A 19433-nucleotide genomic window follows, 5' to 3' on the forward strand; every position below is an offset into this window, starting at 1 on the left:
ACCGTGGTAGGTCTTTTTCCTCAGTTTTGCTTTCTTGATCTTCCTTCTGACATACAGCTCCATATGTCCGGAGGTTCCCGCCAGGAAGTAAATCCATAGTTGTTTTCACGACGGCAAATTGCATGCCAACGAGTGACAGTTCAATGCTGAATTTTAATGGCTTGTCAGAGAGAAATGTGTTTTTAAAAAATTTAATCCATGAGAGAACAATGTGCCCGCCCATGAAATAAAGCTGCCCGTGGGAGACAGTGCTGGTGAACAAAGCGGGCGTATTCGTTCCTGGACGGATCTATGTTGAAGGAGGAAGCTGCACAGTTACATCCACTCTCCCTTCCTTCTTCCTGGGGCAGCGGGAGCGGCTCTCTGTCCCCAAGACCAGCGTCCGCATCCGCAGCACGTGGCTGGGACGCAGCCACCACTGTGCAGACGCGGCAACCTGGGTGGAATGATGGCAGGGGCCCTAAAAACGCTCCCTCCCCAAACTGCCCCGAGTCACAGGAGCCACGCCCAGGAAACCAGCAGGTTTAGAGCTCCTCTCCTCAGGGACGACAGAGGGCCCCCCGCACAGCTCAGGGGTTCCATCCACCCGTGTGCCTCTCACGACCAGGGCAGAGAAACAGGGCAGAGTGACAGTGAGGCAGAAGGCAGAGAGCACAGCTGACGAAGTCAGAGCACAGGTTCCAGGCCCCACGGCACTGTCAGGCACTCCAGTGTTAGACTGGGGACCCCACGGTGGTGCGGGCACACACGCATGTGTTTGAGAGCTTGTTTGGAGGTTCTAGCAGGGAGCGCAGCTACTTGCATACCCTTGACCGCAGACCGGTCCTCTCCTCTAGTTGGGAAGGTCGTCCTCCTCGACTGAGCGCGCAGCTTCCCGAGGGTCGCACATGGATCGGTGAGGGAGGAAGGGGACAACCGCCTACGCAGCTAGACCAGCCAAATCAACCCTGGCAATCAGTGGGGTGACAGATGTCGCAGCCAGATCACCCTCAGATCCACACACATACACGTTTGTACCTGCGTGCTGGGGTGGGCATGCCCATATGCATATGCATACTGGTATATATGTGGTGGTGCACGTGTGCACATGGATGTGTGTGCATGTGTTCCTGTGTGTACACTGGTGCCTGTGTTGCTTGTATGTGTACATATTGATGTGTGCTCATGTGCATGCATGTTTGTGCCCATGTGCACACTGATGCATGTTGGTGTCTGTATCTGTATATACATGGTCTGTATGCACCTATCTGCAGGTGTGTGTGGTTGTTCATACGTATGTTCAATTGCACGTACATGTGCATGTGTGTTCGTGTGCATGTATGTGTGTGTGCGTTGCTGGGGTAAAGGCAGTGACAGGCGGGTTCTGAGCGGCGGCAACACTGGAGCATTCATAAATAGAACTGCTGCAGGATGAACATCAGGAAAGGCAGTCCGAAATCTATACGACGCCCACATTACCCAACTTCAAATGCCCGCAGTGCAGGGTACGAGGACCTGTCCCACACGTGGGCACAGACCAGCAACAGGGGCTGCACCGCAGAGGGCCCAGGGCACCCAAGGAGCACCTGTCTCTTAGGGTGCTGATAAAAAGTGCAGAGACCCAGGTCCTCGCCACAGTCCTTGTCAGACCCCTGGGACTGGGGTGTCCCAGGAAGGACGGGGGCCATTGCACATTTGTCGGAACCACAGAACGCACGAGGCACAAAGTTACCCTGACGTGCACTACGGACACCAGTGACGCACCAGTGACGGCCTGTCAGTCACCGCAGACCAACCACAGTGCTCAGTGCAAGACGTTACATAACAGGGAAGCTCGGCGGGGGTGGGGCTGGGGGCGGGGGGGAGCGCATGCCAACCCTGTGCTTCCTGCTCAGTTGTTCTGTCAGTTGCACACGCACTAAAGTAAGTCCGTTCACTAAGAAGTCCACCTGCCTCCACGAAGGAGCCGCGTCTCCTGTGGCTCCACCTCACTCTGCGTGGGGTCTTTTACCACAGCTGGGGCGCCACCTGGAAAGGAACGGGCTGCTGAAAACTGGGTGGGGACAGGTGGGTGGGTCTGGGGAAACCAGGACAGTGAACCCCAAATTTCAGCAAGCCAGGAGAGACACCCCTTCCTCCACTGCTGAGAGGCGACCCCGGCTTGGCACACTGGCCCACGCTGCCTCAGAGGTGCCTCAGCTCTCCAGACTGCGTCACCTTCTGGTCCCCACAGGACAGCAGCAGGCCCCTCAGGTGACCCGCTGCACACAGCCATGGGAGCAAACAGGGACGTCCCCCGCAGATAACTGTGCTCCTGGCCAGCTACGAGACTGCCACAGACACTGAACACGTGACCGTGGGCCACCAAGTTACCATGTGACTTGACTTAGTTACGAAGAACGAGGCATAGTGGGACACCAGCGAAAGCACGGGGTCTCCTCTGCCCACTCCCTCTGCTTTGCAGCCCCTGCTGGCAGCCACCCACCACCCCTGGGCCACCCTCAGCTTCCCTGGCTCCTGGACAAGGGGCCAGCTTCTGCCCCAGGAACAGATACGGGCTCCCATCCTCCTCGAAGACCCACCCCGGGTCCATCACCCCAGGCCCAAGCGCACCGGCCTGGGAGGGACGCTCAGGCAGCTCCCACACTTGCCAATGGCCAAATCCAGTAACTAATCACGTGGTTAAACACACGCATGGCCCCCTAGTGGGTCCATTTCTGCTGAACCTCCACTCAGAACTTTCCAGGGCCTTAACAAGCCAACACACACCATGAACACCCAGAAGGGGGAGCAGCAAGCACTGTTCCCCGTACCCCCTGGACCACAGACATTTCTTTACGGAGCAACTCGGAGCCCCATGGGAGCCTGTGACCCAGGTGAACGTGGACCCCCAGCCACGGCTCCCCGGTCCCTCAGTCCCAGGCCTGGCCCCTGTGGCAGGTCCTTTCTGTCCTGACCACAACGCGAGGCTTCATCTCCCAAGCGCTTCGCACGCCTACTCGCCCACACCCTCTCGTCCAGGCTCTGAGGGCGCAAGGAGTCCCCACTCTACCTCAGCAACGGGACAGCCACGCTTGTGCTTCCCCCCCCCCCCCTTAATTTAAAAAGCATATACATAACATAAATGATAAATAATAACATATAATAATTTTAAATTATTAAAAGTTTTTAAGTGATCTGAGCAGCCCATGAAGCAAACAGGTAGCAGGAATCTCCTCCAAAATACTTATACTTATCTGGCAACGCTCTGCACACAATGGTAGGTGGAGGTGACTGGTCTTCTCGAGGGTGACTGGCAGTGGGGTCAGAGGAGGTGGCCGACGTGAGCGCCCGCGCCTGCCCACGTGAGCCCGGGTGTGCCTGCACACCCTCGGAACCACCGATGGAGCGGCTGTGGCTGCCACGCACACTGCGGCCACTCGGCCACCTCTCGCCCTGAAGGGAGCGCCTGCCCCGGGACCTTCCGTACGCGAGGCCACCTGCGCCCAGCCCTCTGCTCTCCGTCCCCATACTGGTTCCCTGAGCCCGTCCTACTCCCTCACGACCTGAGAGGCCCTGGGACCTGGAGCGGCAAAGCTCTTGCTGAGCGCCCAGTGGGACAGCAGCCACCGGACCTCCCGCCTTGGCTGCTGGCCACACCTGCCTACCTGTGCGGGACAGCTTCTGCAAGGTGGCGGTCAGGTGCTGCAGGACCCCCGGCGACACTTCATAGCGGTAGGTGTCTGTTGCTGGAAACTTCTGGCACCTTCCAAACACTCCGTCTGTGGGAGAAGGGAGGCAGAGAGGGTGATGTTTCGTTTTCAGAGAGGAGGAAGAGATTACACCATCCCAACGTGCACCATGGTGAGGTCTTCGAAGCAGCTTTGGGATGTCACCAAAGGGCTGTGAGAATTCAAGAGCGTGGGAGGGCAGTGGTTTACTTGAATGAAGAGCTGAGTGCATGGGAAACAGAGGCGAAGCAGGGGAGAAGAGGCTCAGGAACCCCGTGCCGGCTGGGTTTTTATCCCACGTTCTCACCCCTCTTCCCCAAGCCCCTCCCCACCCCTCACTCTTTGTAATTTCCAGGCCGTGACATTCACATTTTTGACAAAAATCAGTAACACTCAGGGCTGGTTTCCCCAATGAGAAACAGAACCCCCAGGAAGTACAATATTAATTTGCAGAAGCCACAAGGACTGTGGGGTATCTCCCACGCGGGGGCAAAGGGGCGGCGCTGGCGTGACTGTGGCCGGACGCACCGGCCAGGTCGGTGCGAGGGCGTTTCTGAGAACGCAGCGGAGGGGAGGTACCTGAGGAACAGGTCGCACAAATGGGACAACTCATGTGGCTCCCGCCACGTCTAAAGTGACAGACCCTGCTCGTCAGCGTCCGTCCAAACCACACCTTCCAATTAATTTAGGCCCCAGCGCGTCTTTGTTCTTGAATTGCTCACTTTGAGACAAGCTTCCTGTGGGGGTTCAAACATTCAAATGACCGCCGCTCCTACGCACAAAAGACTGGTTCTGGGCCCCGTGCGGCACACACAGCACGGCCATCTGCAGCTTCAGGCCGGACCGAGGGCACCGCGTCTTTCATTGTTCACAACAGTTTTGTTGCTGAAGAAAGCCATTCAAACACAACAAGCTTAATTAGCAGGAGCACATGTGCCCAGCGCCAGGCTGCCTGGGTAATCGCTGGTCCGATCTGACACATGTGCTCAGACGGACGGCACTGTGTGAGCAGCAGAAAATCGTCCTCCGTGTCGCCAGCAACTCGCAGATTCCTGCCGGTCTTTGCGAAGCCCAGAGACTCTGGGAAGACACCCTGGCCGCTGCTGGGAGCAGCCACAGAGGCCGCGAGGGGTCCACATGTGCCGCAGCTCTGCCCCGCGGGCTCCTTGGCTCCGCCCTGCCCGAGGGCCTCACCAAAATCCATGCATCTGCCACCTGTACCCAGAGTGACGCGATGACACCCCCTTAGAGGGAGGGTCTCGTCCCACTGCCACCACCCGGTGGGAACACAGACAATAAGTGTCCCTGTTTCCTGGTTTGGTTTTGTGCCAAGAACTCCGTGCCTATGGGTGGTGGTGGGGGTGGTGGGGGTCAAGGACGGGGGAGGGAGAGACAGGGCAAGGGGAGAAGATTAAGACTTTAGAATGTACCTGGAACTTTTATGCACATATTTTTACTACTTTATGCCTTCCTTTGTTGTTGCACGTGACACTGGTTAGTAAGATCGGACAGGGTTCAGCAGTACAGCTCTGTAACACCCCATCTGCACACTGTATTGTGTGTTTGCCACCCCTCTTTCCTTCCGGTAATAACCACACTGCTGTGTCCATGAGGGTCTTCTGTCCGTTCATTTGTTTTCCAAGTGGAAATACCTTGAAAGTAGAATTGTGGTGTACGGCCTAGAAGGAGCATCGAGAGAGTCCAACCCCACGTACTACAGAGGAGGAAACGGGGCCGAGTGTCGGGACCAAGGCCAGGAGAGGTCAGCAGCTGAGCAGCAGGAAGAGAAACCAGGCTCCCGGGCTGCCCTGCTGCCCCGTGGGAACCACGCTGCTGGAGGCGCCCCAGAGAATCGCCCCCTCAGGAAAGGCCCCAGGTTCTGAGAGAGGAATGGCCAAAGACATTTTCTGTCTCATTTTGGAATGTTTCAAGTAAATTATTTTCCTTCTGAAGAATGGCATCGTTCTTCAAATTTTGGTTTGTGGTGTACAGTGTTATAAACATATTCTCAAAAATATATTTGTTGGTGTTATTTGTACTGTTTGTATGTGTATACATATTTATGTATGGATGTATATACATGTGCATAGATATGAATAGTTGTGTCTACCTCTGTGTACATGTGTGTATACAGCTGTGTGTATACAGGCATGTGGGTGTCTACATGTGCTGTGCATACACACATGCTCACATGTGCATGGGTGGGTATATGTGAACATGCAGTGCACATCTGCATTGTCTGTGTAGTGTGCATGTACCCGCATGTGTGTGTGCATGTACAAGTTTGTGAGTGCCACGTGCATGTGCTTGTGCCCATTGTTTATACATTGTGTGCACGTTCCTACATACATGTACACATGTGCATGCGTGCAATGTACATACCACATGAACAGCAGGTCAGGCCACCAGGCAGCCTCGGCGTGAACAAGCCGGTCTCAGTCTCCCCTTGAGAGGACCGTTTTTGCTAAGTTACCCTGGGATGTGCCTCCAGCGGACGTGAAAGACTCTGCTAAAAGCGTCCGTCAGAATCACCACCCGTCTGTTGTGAGGACCCACAGAAGAAACCCCAGGCCAGGGCGAGGACCCCCACCTGCCACCTGCTGGGCCACAGGGAGCTCACATCAAGTCACAGGCCTTTCTCAGCCATGAGGCCTCACGTGGTTCCAGTGGCATCTGCTGTGGTGACATAACCATTTTCTCTGCACTTGGGACACTTCAACCCCCTTCTTTTTCTAATCTCTTTACCTGTTTCTATTTTTTCTCGTTTTTACATTTCTTCATTATCTCTTTGGGAAGAGATAATGGGACTGGAGAACTAATAAAAAGAATGTGATCACCTCCTTGAGATTTTCCAAGTGGGGTAATAAGCTAGGGCACTACGAGGGATATTGCAATGCTCATGCCTGTTCAATCACGTGTGTCAATCAGTCTATTCATGGAAATAATGTGCGTGTGTAACTGTACTCCCTGGAAACCTCAAGAGCAACGTTTCTGATTTTGGAGGGAGAGGAGACAGGCAGGCAAGGTGCCATGATTACAAAGCCCTCACCAGCAAGGGTGCAGCAAAGGTGGTCTTGGAGTAACGATGGGGCGGGGAGAGCCCTGAAATCAATCATCCACATGCTGAAACCGCATGAGGGTCCGAGCGGAAGCATTCATGGGGCCTGGGTGGGATCAGCCCAGCTGCCCCCGCACTGCCAGTAGCAATGGCCTGGGGCGTGCAGTCAGGTTCTCCAAAGCCCGGGCACAGTGAGCAGCTCATGCGCCCACTCGCCCAGTGAGGCGGCCCGCGACACCGGGACAGAAGGACCACGTGGTCCGTCTGCTGCCGCTCCAGGTGTGCCCGGAAAATACAGGGAGCAATCGTGGGTGTCAACGCAGGGCCCACTCTCAGCACAGCCCTGGCTCCGGCTCCAAGTGTGCCTTCAGGAGGAGCCCCGCCCCACCCCTGCTCAGGGGCTGCACCCAGGTAAGCACCTATCACCTCTAATCACAGTGCAAAGACGGGTCCCTCATCCAGGCAGCAGCAAAGACGGAGCAGCAACAGTGACCCCTGGTGGCGGCCTCCCTGCAGAGGCCAGCTGGGTCCAGCTCAGGACAATGACGCTCCGGCCGCCAGACGCATCTCAGACCCTCCAGGTATGCCCAGTGCCAGCTCCAGGGAGGAGATGAAGACTCTGCCTCCTAGTGAGGCGGGGTGAGACACACAGACTCACACATGTGGACACACACACAAACGCTCACACACAGTCGCATGCTTGCCATGTGCACACATGCGCTCGCACACACGCCGGGAAGAACATCACGCGGCCTCCCAGATGGTCCCCACGGCACCATCTATCCCACGGGCTTTGCAAGCATCTCCCGTTGGGCACCACAGACACCCTGACCAGCCCTTGTCCCTGGGCTGAGTGGACTGGACTCAGTCCTATGACCCTGGGAGATGAAGATGCACTGGCCGTGAAGGGCTGTGGGGAACAGTCCCAGGGGTGCTCGGAGTACAGGCTCAGCATGACGGGGCCGTGGGCACTGTACCCCCCTGAGCCCTGCAGAGCCGTCACTGTGGAGGAAGTGCCTTGTGCGCCGGCCGCACCAAGACGCCCCAACACGGAGAGCTGTCAGTACAGACCCAAGACTGCTCATCAGCCCCTCAGGGATGCACACGCCTGAGGCCATCCAACTGGAGCCAGGGGTCCGCCACTGCAGGCTGAGGGATGCCCCCTCCCCCACTGTACTCAGACTCCACAACAGGCAGAGGGGACCCCTACTGCCTCCCTCCAGAGTCACTCAGCTGCCAGCTGCCTGGCCGCTCCTCCAGAGCAGCTGGGGGCCTGAGAGGCAGGTTGGCAGACCCCACCTGAGACACTCCTGCTTTGAGCTCTTTGGCCTGGGTCTGCAAGCCGCTTCAGAGGACAATCGGAACCAGCTCCCAGGACCCTCGTGTCCCATTGAAAAAGCCCACACTGCACTTCTGGGCACTGCTATGCGCATCACACCTTAACAGGCAGGTGGGTCTCAGGAGCCCGCTGGCAAGGAGGGACGGTGGCGCCCACAGCCAGGGTAGAGCCGGCAGCAGCTCCGTCCCCACCCCATGCCCCTGCTGCTGCCCTGCAGAGGGCTCGCTCTCAGGCAGACTCGGCGACCCCCCCCCCCCCCCCCGCACAGCCAGCCCGTCCCCAGCAACGGCTCCACCATGCTTGGCAGGGTCATCCCCACCCTGCCCCGTGGCAGGGTCCGTGGCCTAAAGCTGTGGTCAGCAGTGGTCTGAACTGAGGCAGGTGGAAGGGCCGCCACCCTGGGGCCCGAGCAGTGTTTTCCAAAACGTGTGGACGGACATTAGAACAGCCCTTCACCTCCTTCTCATAATGACTGACACCCGAAGCCGGCTGAGGTCTGCAGCGCCTGTCCATCCCCAGCTGCATTTAGACGTCTATTGGCTTCTGACCCCTGGAGACGAGGTCTGGCAGCTCAAGTGTGTGGAGCGCCCAGAGCCGGGCAGGCGGGCGGCGGGGGGCAGCCGCGCTGGCAATCCCGAGCACGGCGCTGATTGGCAACCACGAATCCCACCTGAGCCTCCCAGCGCTCAGCCCTTCCTGCAAAGAAAGCTCGCCTCTTGGTATTATCAGCCGTGGCTTTCAACCCCTTGAATCTAAGTGTTTGAGGCGCGAGCAGTAATAGATTTTCAAATGGCGACGTTAACCTCTGAACTGCTGGCATCCGTCTCGGGCAGAGTGGCTCTGCTTCTCGTCCTGAATGAACGAACCCGGCCCGGCCACCCGCCGGACACTTGCTCTGCAGCAGCCAAGAGTCTGCAGACACCAGGTGGGCAGGTCATGCCCTGTGACCTTTAGAAGAATCTGGGTTTTCACAGAGAGCTGAAGAGAACAGCAGCATGTATTTCATTCAGGCCCTTTTGTTGTACAGACAAGAAAACGGAGGTCCCGAGGGCCTGGGCGGCCTCACCCCCAGCTGGGCTCCGCCGGACGCCACCTGCAGCCAGCGCCCTGGCTCCTGGCCCTGCTGCGACGCTTGAGCACCCTTGGCTTTCCTTCGACAGGAAACAACGGAATAAAATGTAAGGTTGGAGTTGAGATAACACACTGCCTTGGGCGTAAATAGTCCTAAGGAGACACTGGGTGGGCTTTCTGACTTTGCTTAGAACAATGTTGGAGCCGTAGCTCCCTGGTGACCTCACGCGGGAAAGCGTGTCTGCCGTACACTTCCAAGTTCTGCCGAAGGGCGATGAGAAAACACCGCCGAATGGACCCAAAGACACCAGGTTCTGGTCCCAGCTTTGCCACCAGCCTGCTATGCAATCTGGAGCAAGTCACTTCCCTCCTCTGTGCCTCTGTTCCCTACAGCACGACAGTGTGGCTGTCACTACCCTAGCTTCTCTGACCTGAAGGGTCTGCCACCTCGAGGACCACGGCTGCAGGCATGGGGCTGGCCGCCGGCAGCTCCCTTGGCGGGGAAACCTGCAGGCGCAGAGGCTTCTGCTAGAACCAAGAGCGGGTCCCTGAAGGGCAGGTGTGCAGAACTGCTGGGCACGTTGAAAGCCCACTGTCTGCCACCCGATGCCTCGGGGCTGCCGGCCGTCACCGGTGGGCAGCATGAAGGGTGGACCTGAGGCCACCAGGCAGCGCAGAGAGCTGAGTGTGCGGCCACCTGAGGAGGCACAGGGAAGTGGGCTCTCCAGCACCTCCCAGGTTCGGAAAGGCTGCCCACCGTCCCGCGGCCTCTCTGTCCACCAATGCAGGGCAGGCCGGGCCACAGCCATCGAGCCCCGAGTCCAACCTTATTTTTCACTATGAGGGACTTTTTCACTCTTTCACACACATACAAACCAACGCGAATGTCCTCTTGGCTGTTTTTGCTGCATTTACATACGTTATAGAATCCCCGCTGCTGGGAGGTAAGACAGAGCACGTGGAAGATCGTCACTTTTGAGCATCAGGACAGCAAAGCTGCTCATGGCTGTTGCTCAAATTCCCCCGGAGCCTGAGATGACCCAGCTGCAGCTTCCCTTTGTCCAACCTCACACGTGAAATTTATTATTCGTGTAAGAAAGTATAAATCATATATACTCCACTTAGTCTCTTTCCCTTTGTCTCCTGCATGCCGGGAAGCTCGGGGTGATTTGAAGACCCAGTCCCAGCAGTTTAGCCGCTGTGGGCACATGACACATTCGCTTCGACTTCAAATTTATCAGGCTCTTTGTTGCTTCCTTCATTTTTTTTTTTTTGAAGAGTAAACTCAAACATAATTAAAAATAATAATAGTAAACAACCAACCAAATTGCCACCAGTATTCTAGTGCCAAGCCCAGTGCTGGCGGAGCCCAGCACGCGCCTCCGGAGACACGGACACAGAGACACGCAGGCGATTCTGAAGGGGCCCCGTCCCCCAGGAGCGGTGCCGAGTGCCGCACAGGAGAACGTCCAAAGACAAAAAGCACGGAGCTCACGTCTGCTAAGGGCTCATATGTTGTCTGAGGAGCCAGCTATGTGGACACCTGATAAAAGAAATGCTAAAGAAGCCAGTTTCTAATAACCAAATCTGCCTCAGCGTTTGCTGTGGGGAGCCAGACGGGACTGCCCAGGGAAAGAACGTTCGAGGGCGCCACCTGAGCCTCTGCGGCGGGGGTGGCAATGCGGCTTCCGGGCCTGGCTGGCTCCGCTGTGTGACCTCCACCTGCGGCTGAGCCTCTCTGGTCCTCGGAGCATAGTTGTTTGTTTGTTTCCAGAAATAAGAGTGGGACCCAGTGATCTGAATGTCTCTTCAATTCTAAATACATCGGCCCTTCACACGCAACCCAACATAGGGCACAGGACTCCAGGGCGGGTCAGGTGAATGGGGGGGACCCCAGGCTCCTCCGCGGACAGCAGGCTCCCCAACGCGGCAGGCGGCGAGGGATGGCATCGGCACTCAGTTTGTGGCGAGAGAGACTGAATTAAAACATGAGGGGACCACAGGGCAGCCCCGACGTGCGCCCGTCTCGCACGCTGCCTGTGGCTGCTCTGCACGTCACTGTCACTCTGCCCTGAGCGGAGGGCCAGTTTCCTGCCATGGGTCTACACTGGACACATCAGCAACACTGGCACTTCCAGCGCAGCCAGGCCTCTTGCCTCCTCTCAGGGCAAGGTGTGGCCAGCGTGACCTCCAGATCTGGACACCGGGGTACCCTGGGACGAGGACAGGGACCCAGTCAAGGCTGGCTGCAGGGCACTCAGTGAGCTTCCTTTGCTGGGAGCTCAGGTCCCGCCCACTCTCCACGGGCGTCTGGTGCGTCTGCTGTGGACGCAGAGATAAGCAGCAGAAAAGGAGAAAGGCAGGTTATCTGCGGCAGCCAATCTCCCCATCAGTGGCCTTCTGCTCCAGCCCGTTGCCAAGTAACCGTGGCCGCTCCTCTTATCAGCCCGTAACGGTCCACTGACTATTCAACTGAGAATAGAAAGGCCTGGCACTGAGGGCCGGAGCAGCACTGCACGAAAATGGCACATTACGTAGATGAGGGAAAAGGGAATCTGGAGCCTCATCTTATCTGCACGGGGACAGGGACTCAAAACCAGCCGTCCATCACTGCCTCCGCTCCCATTCTTATTCCACCGGCTGAAGAGCCCCTCGCCCACTTTCCCGAGAGGGACGGAGGGAGGCAGCGAGGGAAAAAGGGGGCAGAGAGGAGAGACCCTGCTCACGACGAGGTCCGTGGTGGGGACCCCTCCCCCTCTCCTCCCCCTCCACGCCCACAATGCACAGACCCAAGGCAGCTTCTCGGACTGGAAGGTGTCACCTGCCGAGTACCCACCAGGGGCCCTCTGCCTGGGGGGGCAGAACTGAGCCCCCAGCAGGGCTGCACCCGCAGCCCCGAGGCTGGGACCCCACAGGGCCTGCCCCTGCGGGGACTTCAGAAGGACCCCACCACCATCACCCAGCAGAGGCCTCTGTCTGCCTCGACCGCAGCTCGGCTCTCCGACTGGTGGGGGAGAAACCAGGACGAGAGCGGGCTGAGGTGCGAGGAGAGGCCCTGGGCCCCCGGGGGTGGCCACGGCTCCTCAGGCACAAGCCTCTGGCCCAAGGGAGCTCAGCCCTTGGCAGGTGGCCGTCCTGTCCCTACAGACCTGGCGTGGCCCCTGTGAGCAGCTGGCCATGTGTGCCTGGAGAACGGCACAGGCCACTCCAAGAGGCCCGGCCCTGCCAGCCCCCGGGAGCCACAGCCCAGCGAGCGCAGGACAGAGCGAGTGCTGCCCTCACGCCGGCGGCGCCACGTCACTGTGGCTCCGTTTCCTCGGCCCGCTGTGCACCCGCCGTGGGCAGAATTAGTAATGGGTGGACGGAAGGCCCCGCTACTGTTTACTCGTCCCGCCACCACATAGCGGGGGCCAGATCCAGCACCCTGAACCCCCTGTCTGTGCCCTGAGATACACGCTCCTGTCTCCCTGACCCACCGGTGCCCAGTGAACCCTGCATTCTGGAGCCACCCTCTGCCATTGGCCTCCTCTGGGGGCGGGGGAGGGCAAGTCCCACCTCCCACAATGCCCAGCTATGACTTAAAAAGAGTTTACCAAAATGGAAGGCAGGGACTAAGGGGTATTCGTACACCCAGGTTCATGCAGCGTTTTTCACAACAGCCAGGAAGCGAGCCTGGTGCCCAGCGACGAACGGCTGGGTCGCAGACTGTGGTGCCTCGTGCACGGGGCGTGGTTCAGCCTAAAAAGGGAAGCCGCTCGGACAGCGGCCACAGCGCGCGTGAGCCCGGAGGACACTGTGCTTGCTGAAGGGGTCGGAAAGGGACAGTGACTGTCCGTTCCTCTCACAAGAGGCCCCGAGAGGAGTCAGATTCACAGGGCCGGGGGGCGGGAGAGAGGCCCCCAGGGGCCGGGGGCCGGGAGCGAGTGTTCATGGGCGCCGTTCGTGTGCAGAGGCGAGACCGCTCTGGAGGCGGACGGAGGCGACGGACGAACCTCACGCCCCTGAACCGCACGCACGCAAGTGGTAAGCGGGCGAGTTTACGGCACGTGTGCTTTCCTGCAGGTTTCCAAGAGCAGTAGAAGCTTCGCAAATGAAGAAGGAGTGGGACGGGAGAGCGAAGCTCCCCACTTCAGGGAGTGTGCTGGGAGGACAGGTCTGCGGGTCCCCGGCTGCCAGGCGCGGGTGCGGGAGCCGCTGCTCAGAGGCCGCGGACCTGCATCCCAGAGCCCGACGTCCGGCGCAGTCCCTGCGGAGGCGGAGAGACAGCGTCAGCGCCCGGAAAACCTCACGAGACAGAAGCCTGGTGGAAGAGCTTTGAAAATACATTGGGTTCTAATGCAGATAAGACCAGCTCTTGGGCGGTGGGGAGATGTGGTTTTTAAACATTGATTTTATAAAAACAGCTTAATTTGGTTTCATGGTGGCGAGGCTTTCGTGAGGCTGGCAGGAGCATAGAGAAAGCCGTCAATCCCCTGCTGGACCTCGGGTGACTTTCTGAGCAAGGAGCAGGGGACCCGGGTCAGGCACAGTCACAGCCCTCAGGTGGCCTCGAGGGTCTCCATCAAAAGCACCGACCTCAGCAGCTCCCTTGGTGGTTTTCTCCAAGACTAAACAATAATAACTCCTGTAAACCAGCACGGATTGCCCTTAATCCCAGCGCTGCGGCCACAGCCGTTAAACACCGACCTCAGCGGAGCACAGGGAACAGTAATGAGCAGGGATGCCCGCGCCGTACTGTGAACGGAAGGAGAATGAAAGCAATTTATCCGAAAATTAAAATATGATTACGAGTGGCAGCCTGGGTGAGAGCCCAGATGCCTTAGGGAAGGATGCGCCTCGCACCCCTGGCTCTCGTCCCCTGAGGGGCCTGGTGACACCACTGTCCTCTCTGACAGTCTTCATGGAAAGCAGCCTCACTGACGGGTGCGTGTCCCCTCGGACCCCATGGTCCTGGGAGACGTTTCAGTGTCGAGCGACAACGGCTCCCCGTCCAGGTGGTTTCCCTGACACACCCTCAGCAGTGTCCCTCTGACAGGGGACCGGATACTGTGTCCACCCACAGCCAGGACAGGGCCATTGAGCAGCATGGATTTTTACTGGGGATGGACTGAGTGTACTTCACAAGAGGGGACCAAAAAATTGGTTCAGTGACCAGGCAAAAATGGCTCATTGAAGACACAGACATAAAGCATCTTAAGCGTTCTAACTCAGGAGTTGGTGAGAGACGGCCGTGGACTCTGATGCGACCTGGGGGGGACGTGGACGAGCAACCCCCACGTCCCCAGACACAGGAACAGCGTCCTCTCCAGAACACGCTTCCTCTCCGACACTGACTGAGCGCTCCAAAAGCCAGAAGTTCACCCAGTCCCTGACCGTCTAGGCAGGGGGACCTGAAGAGGTGGGCTGATGAATTAAGGCCAAGAAAGACCTGAGCTCTTAACTCTTAGAAACAATCATGACTCCACCTACCGAGGGGGAGCAGTTGTTTTCTCTGAGTTCCCACCTTAACTTTACAGTCAGTTCAGTCTGAGTATGAATGTTTTTCTGGTTTATAATCATAAATGAATGTCTAAATATTGCCCAAGATCTGAGACTAGGAGTGAAGAGGCAGACGTTCACATGTAAGTTTAACACAGACGTTCGTGGTGAGGCCGGATGGATGTTCAATTAAACATCAAACCTGGCACTGCGGGACAGTGAGGTGCGCCACACACAACTCTGCTTGCCGCGACCGCCAAGCTTTGCTCTTCCTGCTGAAAGCTGCCATCGACACCCTCGATGTGCGTGAGGCCGCCAACCACGCATGAGGAGCACCTGTCAGGAGCGCTCATCTGAGCACGCGCAGGCTGGACTTTGACCAAGGGCTTCACAATGGAAGCAGACGCCCAGGCTGTGTGGAGTTGGCATCTCCCGCCACACACCCACCGCGCCGAGGTAGCGGTCCCGACAAGCACCCTCCACTTGGCTGGCATCATCTGCAAAATCCCAGACTCTGGGGCATTAGGACAGAAAGTGTCCTTCGTCAACCCTTGCCAGAACAAAGTCCCCACTCGAGGACCCTCCCCGGGAAGTTCAGGGCAGCTACAAACAGGTGGAATTGGCACTTCTGGAAACAGCGACTTTCTAAACTCTTTAAAGCCAACAGCGGGGGTTTCCCTTCCTTCCCTGCTCTCTCCTCCCTTCCTTCCCACAAAAGAAATGCTAGGACATCTGTTTCCTCGCATTCAGATCTCTTAGCTGGCCCAAGTGTCAGAGACACGTCTGCTCCCACAGGAAGTGGCACATGCTGTGGCGGCGCCACATGTGGCTCAGGACCCGTCATCTGGCCCAGGAGCACCGAGCAGAAGAATCTCTAGTGAAGGGGCCCATGTGGGGCCCCTGTGCACACACATACGTGCACACACAGTCACTGTTGGAAGAAGCAGAAGGACAAAAAACTGAACACCCTGCACGAGGCTCTCTCTGCTGCTGGGTGTAACGAGGAACTGCCACGGCAACCCTGAACAAGCGCCCACAGCGCTGGTTTCTCTGTACACGGGGCCACAGCGGCATCTTCACCACCATGCGGGGCGAGGGGCGGGGTGACGTCGCCACGGCGGTCCTCCCGTCCCTTTCGGGGGACTCAGCTCAAGGACACTGTCCATTGAAAATCGACTGCCACTTGCAGCCGAGCCTTGACCCCGGGTTTCCTCTCTGCCTGTGGTGCCCTGAGTCCACGAGCTTCTGTGTCCAGTGCTGTCACCAGTGGAAATAACCCTCAGCGACAACTGAAAAACCCCACGGGAAGTGAAGAGAAAAGCTCCATTCCTGTGCTGATGTCTAGTGGGCGTTTCTACTCCTGGAAGCTTGTCATTGCTGGAAGGTTCTGTTTTCTTCCACTCAGGAACGCGGGGACAGCTTCAGGGGGCCAGGGGGCTGCGGTCATCGTCAGACAGTCCTGGGGATGCTACCGGGACAGGCAAGTTCATATGGAAGGGGGGTAAACTTGGGCTCCAGCCACAGGGGAGCCTGCAGGTGTGACTTCTCATGTGTGACACAGCCCAGGGCTCTGAGCCAAGGACTCAGGTGAGCCCTCGGCCTGCAGCTGAGCCAGGACGCATGGCCCAGGGCAAGGCGCTGGGAGGTCAGGCCCTGGTCCAAGGTCAGAACCCCGTGAGCTCCCTCGGGTGCCTGAGCCCGTTTCTTCACCAGTGACAGGGTGGCTGCACTAGGTGCCCTTGGACAACCCGATGCTGGTCAGACAGGAGAGCGCCTGGCTCCCAGGCACCAGGAGCAGGAGCAACACGCGATGGGGCTGCCGATGAACCCGGGTGAGGACCTGCGGCCTGCCGAGCTCTGGCCCGCAGGGGCAGAGGCAGCACCCCCTGAAATCACCCACGTTCGTGTGGGCAGGGGGAACAGAGGAGCCTGTGATGAGCCTGGGCCCCGTCCTGCGGAAGCAGCACCACGTAGGGTGACATAAGCTCTGTCACAGTTTCTCCCCGATGGCGGGAAGCGACCGGGAGAACATGCCCATGGGCACCGGAGCGGGAGGGATGCTGCTTGGATCTGTCACCCAGGAGCCCCCCGGATGCTCAGATGCCCCCCGCTGAGCTGCAGCTCTCACATCCTGAGTTCGTTCTCCACTGCACAAGTCCAGCTGAGCTCTCAGCACACGTCCCCATAGCAACCATGGCTACAGCGCTTGGACGAGTGAAACGACCCCCCTGGGCCCAGCGGGACCTTCCTGCGAGAGGCTGGATGCCTGCGTCTGCCTTTGTTTCCTGCAGGTTTCCAGAGCAAGGGCATCATTACACTGAGCTAAGATGGAACAAGACTTGGCAAGTACCAGACGCCACTGGCAAACAGGATAATGTAAACTTCCTGGGGAGGTTGCTGTGTGAAGATTGCCCCTTACCTAAGTCATATAACGTGTCGTATAATTCCATAATTTCAATGGAACAAGTTTCTGCAGGATGTGTTGACTCAAGAGGCCGGCTCCTGTGAGGACTTGCCCGGTGTTCAGAGACACACCGGACAGGACCGTGCCTGTCTCGTGCTGAGATGGACCACGGTCCCTGTGACTGTCGCAGCTTCTGAGGGGGCACCTCTGGTGTCAGCTGAAGAGGCAGATCTTGGTTTTCCTAAGAAACCACTGTAGCTTTTATTTTATCCCAAGCCTTCTTGAACAAAACTTTTTTTATCCCTGCCAGTGTCACCACCTAGGCTGGTAATTATCATATAATTGTCACCATGACGTGAAGCAAGATTTGTGCATGAGGCGAGCGGCAGGCAGACGTCACCTGGAAGAGCCCCACACAGACTTTCAGGATGGAAGCGCTGGCTCCCGATCCAGCCTCATAGGAGCAGAGCTTCACAGGGTGGGAGCTGGAGGAGAGCCCGGCCCCAGCCCTCAGGCCACATGGCCCTGCACTGAGCAGCGTCCTCCCATGTTCGCCTGGGGACTTTAACTAAAGGACAAGAAACCTGCCGTACAAAGGAGACAGAGAAGGCTACAGGGCCCTCGTGGGCCTGCCAAGGTCACGGGAGCAGCTACCTTTGACCCCGAATGTCCAAACACAGCTCCCCACACTCAGCCAGCCGGCCAGGTGGGAGGAGCAGGTCGTCCCAACCTGGCGGGGCCATGGGGCAAATATGCCAATGCCAGGCACTGGGCTGGGCTGCGCGTGTGGGCGCTTCCCTCCACGCAACCTGTCCCTGGGTCAATGTCATCTGTGAATATACTTTTCCTCACAAGAACATTAAAAAAATAGTTACAGTCTTCCCTCCCTTATCGCGGGTATTACGTTCTAGACCCCCCGCGATAGGTGAAAATCCGCGAAGTAGGAACCTTATATTTATTTTAGTATTTATATATATTTTAAGGCTTTATAAACCCTCCCCACACACTTATAACTGTTCCCAGTCCCTTATTAACCTTTTCCACACTTTTATAAACACTACTTATGTTCTTAAACATATTCTACACTCTTAAACCTATGTAACTTTAACAACATACGTACAGTACCACAAAATCCCGCAACACAGCGAAAAATCCGCGATAAATAATTAAATGTAATATTTTTTAAAATCCCGCGATACAGTGAGGCCGCGACATAGAGAGGGACGACTGTATAAAGAACCACAAAACGCCCTGGCGGGTGTGGCTTAGTGGATTGAGTGCTGGTCTTTGAACCAGGGGGGTTGTTGGTTCGGTTTCCGGTCGGGGCACATGCCTGGGTTGCAGGCGTGTAGCAGGCAGCTACACATTGCTGTCTCTCTCCCTCTCTTTCTCCCTCCCGTCCCCCCACTCTAAATATAAATAAATATTAAAAGAAAAAAAAAAAAAGAACCACAAACAAATTCAGACACCAAAACACAAGAGCAGCATGAGGGCTAAACACTGACGCTGTGACAGAGAAGGGAGGCGAGGGAAGACACTTCTAAATCAACGCAAGTTCTAAAACACATCCGATTTCAGTAAAAACCAAGTACAAAATGCGACAGAAGCACCGTGGCCCAGATGGAAAGGGAGCTGAGGGACAGGCAGACAGTAAAACGGGTCACAAGGACATGGGACAAAACCGTCCCTGTGGAAAATCACATCGGTGGAGTGGAAGCAAAACTTAAAAAAGAAAGAAAAAAGAAACTACCTTAACATGCAGAACAAAGTGATAGAGGCTGTGAAAGAAAAAACGGGGGGAACGGGCGATCCGACAGGTGCGCACCTGCCTTTAAAAAAGGGGGAATGAGACCAAATGCGAGGGGCGCACACACAGGGCAGCACAGCACATCTTTCAGGACCAAAGATTCCAGTCTGAGGCGTCCAAGGGTTTACTAAATACCACATAAAATGAATAATGTTTAACATGCCATTTTATGCAAGTTTTTAAATTACACAGAATCAAAAGTAAAAGAGGTACCAGCCATGAGCTTTAGAAAATATAATAGGAAAAAAATAACCTCATTCACAAAAGTAATGAAAAAACTATTAAATGCCTAGGAATAACCATGATAAGAAATAAGACCAACTACCTGGGACGGAAACAGAGGCATGAACTGAGGCGTGTGTTACAGGATAAGTAAGTGCCCAGTTTACCTCTAAGAGCAAAATAAATGGCCGACAGCTTCAAAAAGATCAGGCAAAGAGTCATCAGCTCTTAGAATAAAGAAACATGTCTCAGCAAAGAGGAAAACATCAGTATAATTTTTATAAACAACCTATATTTTTAAAAAATGAAACAATGTAATTGATATATACAGGATTAAATATCTGTAACAACTTCCACCAATAAAA

General features: G+C 56.5%; 1 protein-coding gene across 1 annotated transcript in view; it reads right to left on the minus strand.

The window, feature by feature from the left end:
• The window catches only part of PTPRN2 (protein tyrosine phosphatase receptor type N2), a 367694-nt gene that overhangs the window by 255506 nt on the left and 92755 nt on the right, over positions 1-19433 (minus strand). Inside the window, exon 3 of the mRNA XM_090287741.1 lies at positions 3627-3740. Within this exon, the coding sequence (XP_090143867.1) occupies positions 3627-3740 (114 nt within the window). The remainder of the gene's footprint in view (positions 1-3626; positions 3741-19433) is intronic.

The sequence above is a fragment of the Furipterus horrens genome, unplaced genomic scaffold, assembly GCF_987537825.1.
Source record: "Furipterus horrens unplaced genomic scaffold, mFurHor1.1.pri manual_scaffold_9, whole genome shotgun sequence".
In the NCBI taxonomy this organism is placed as follows: Eukaryota; Metazoa; Chordata; class Mammalia; order Chiroptera; family Furipteridae; genus Furipterus; species Furipterus horrens.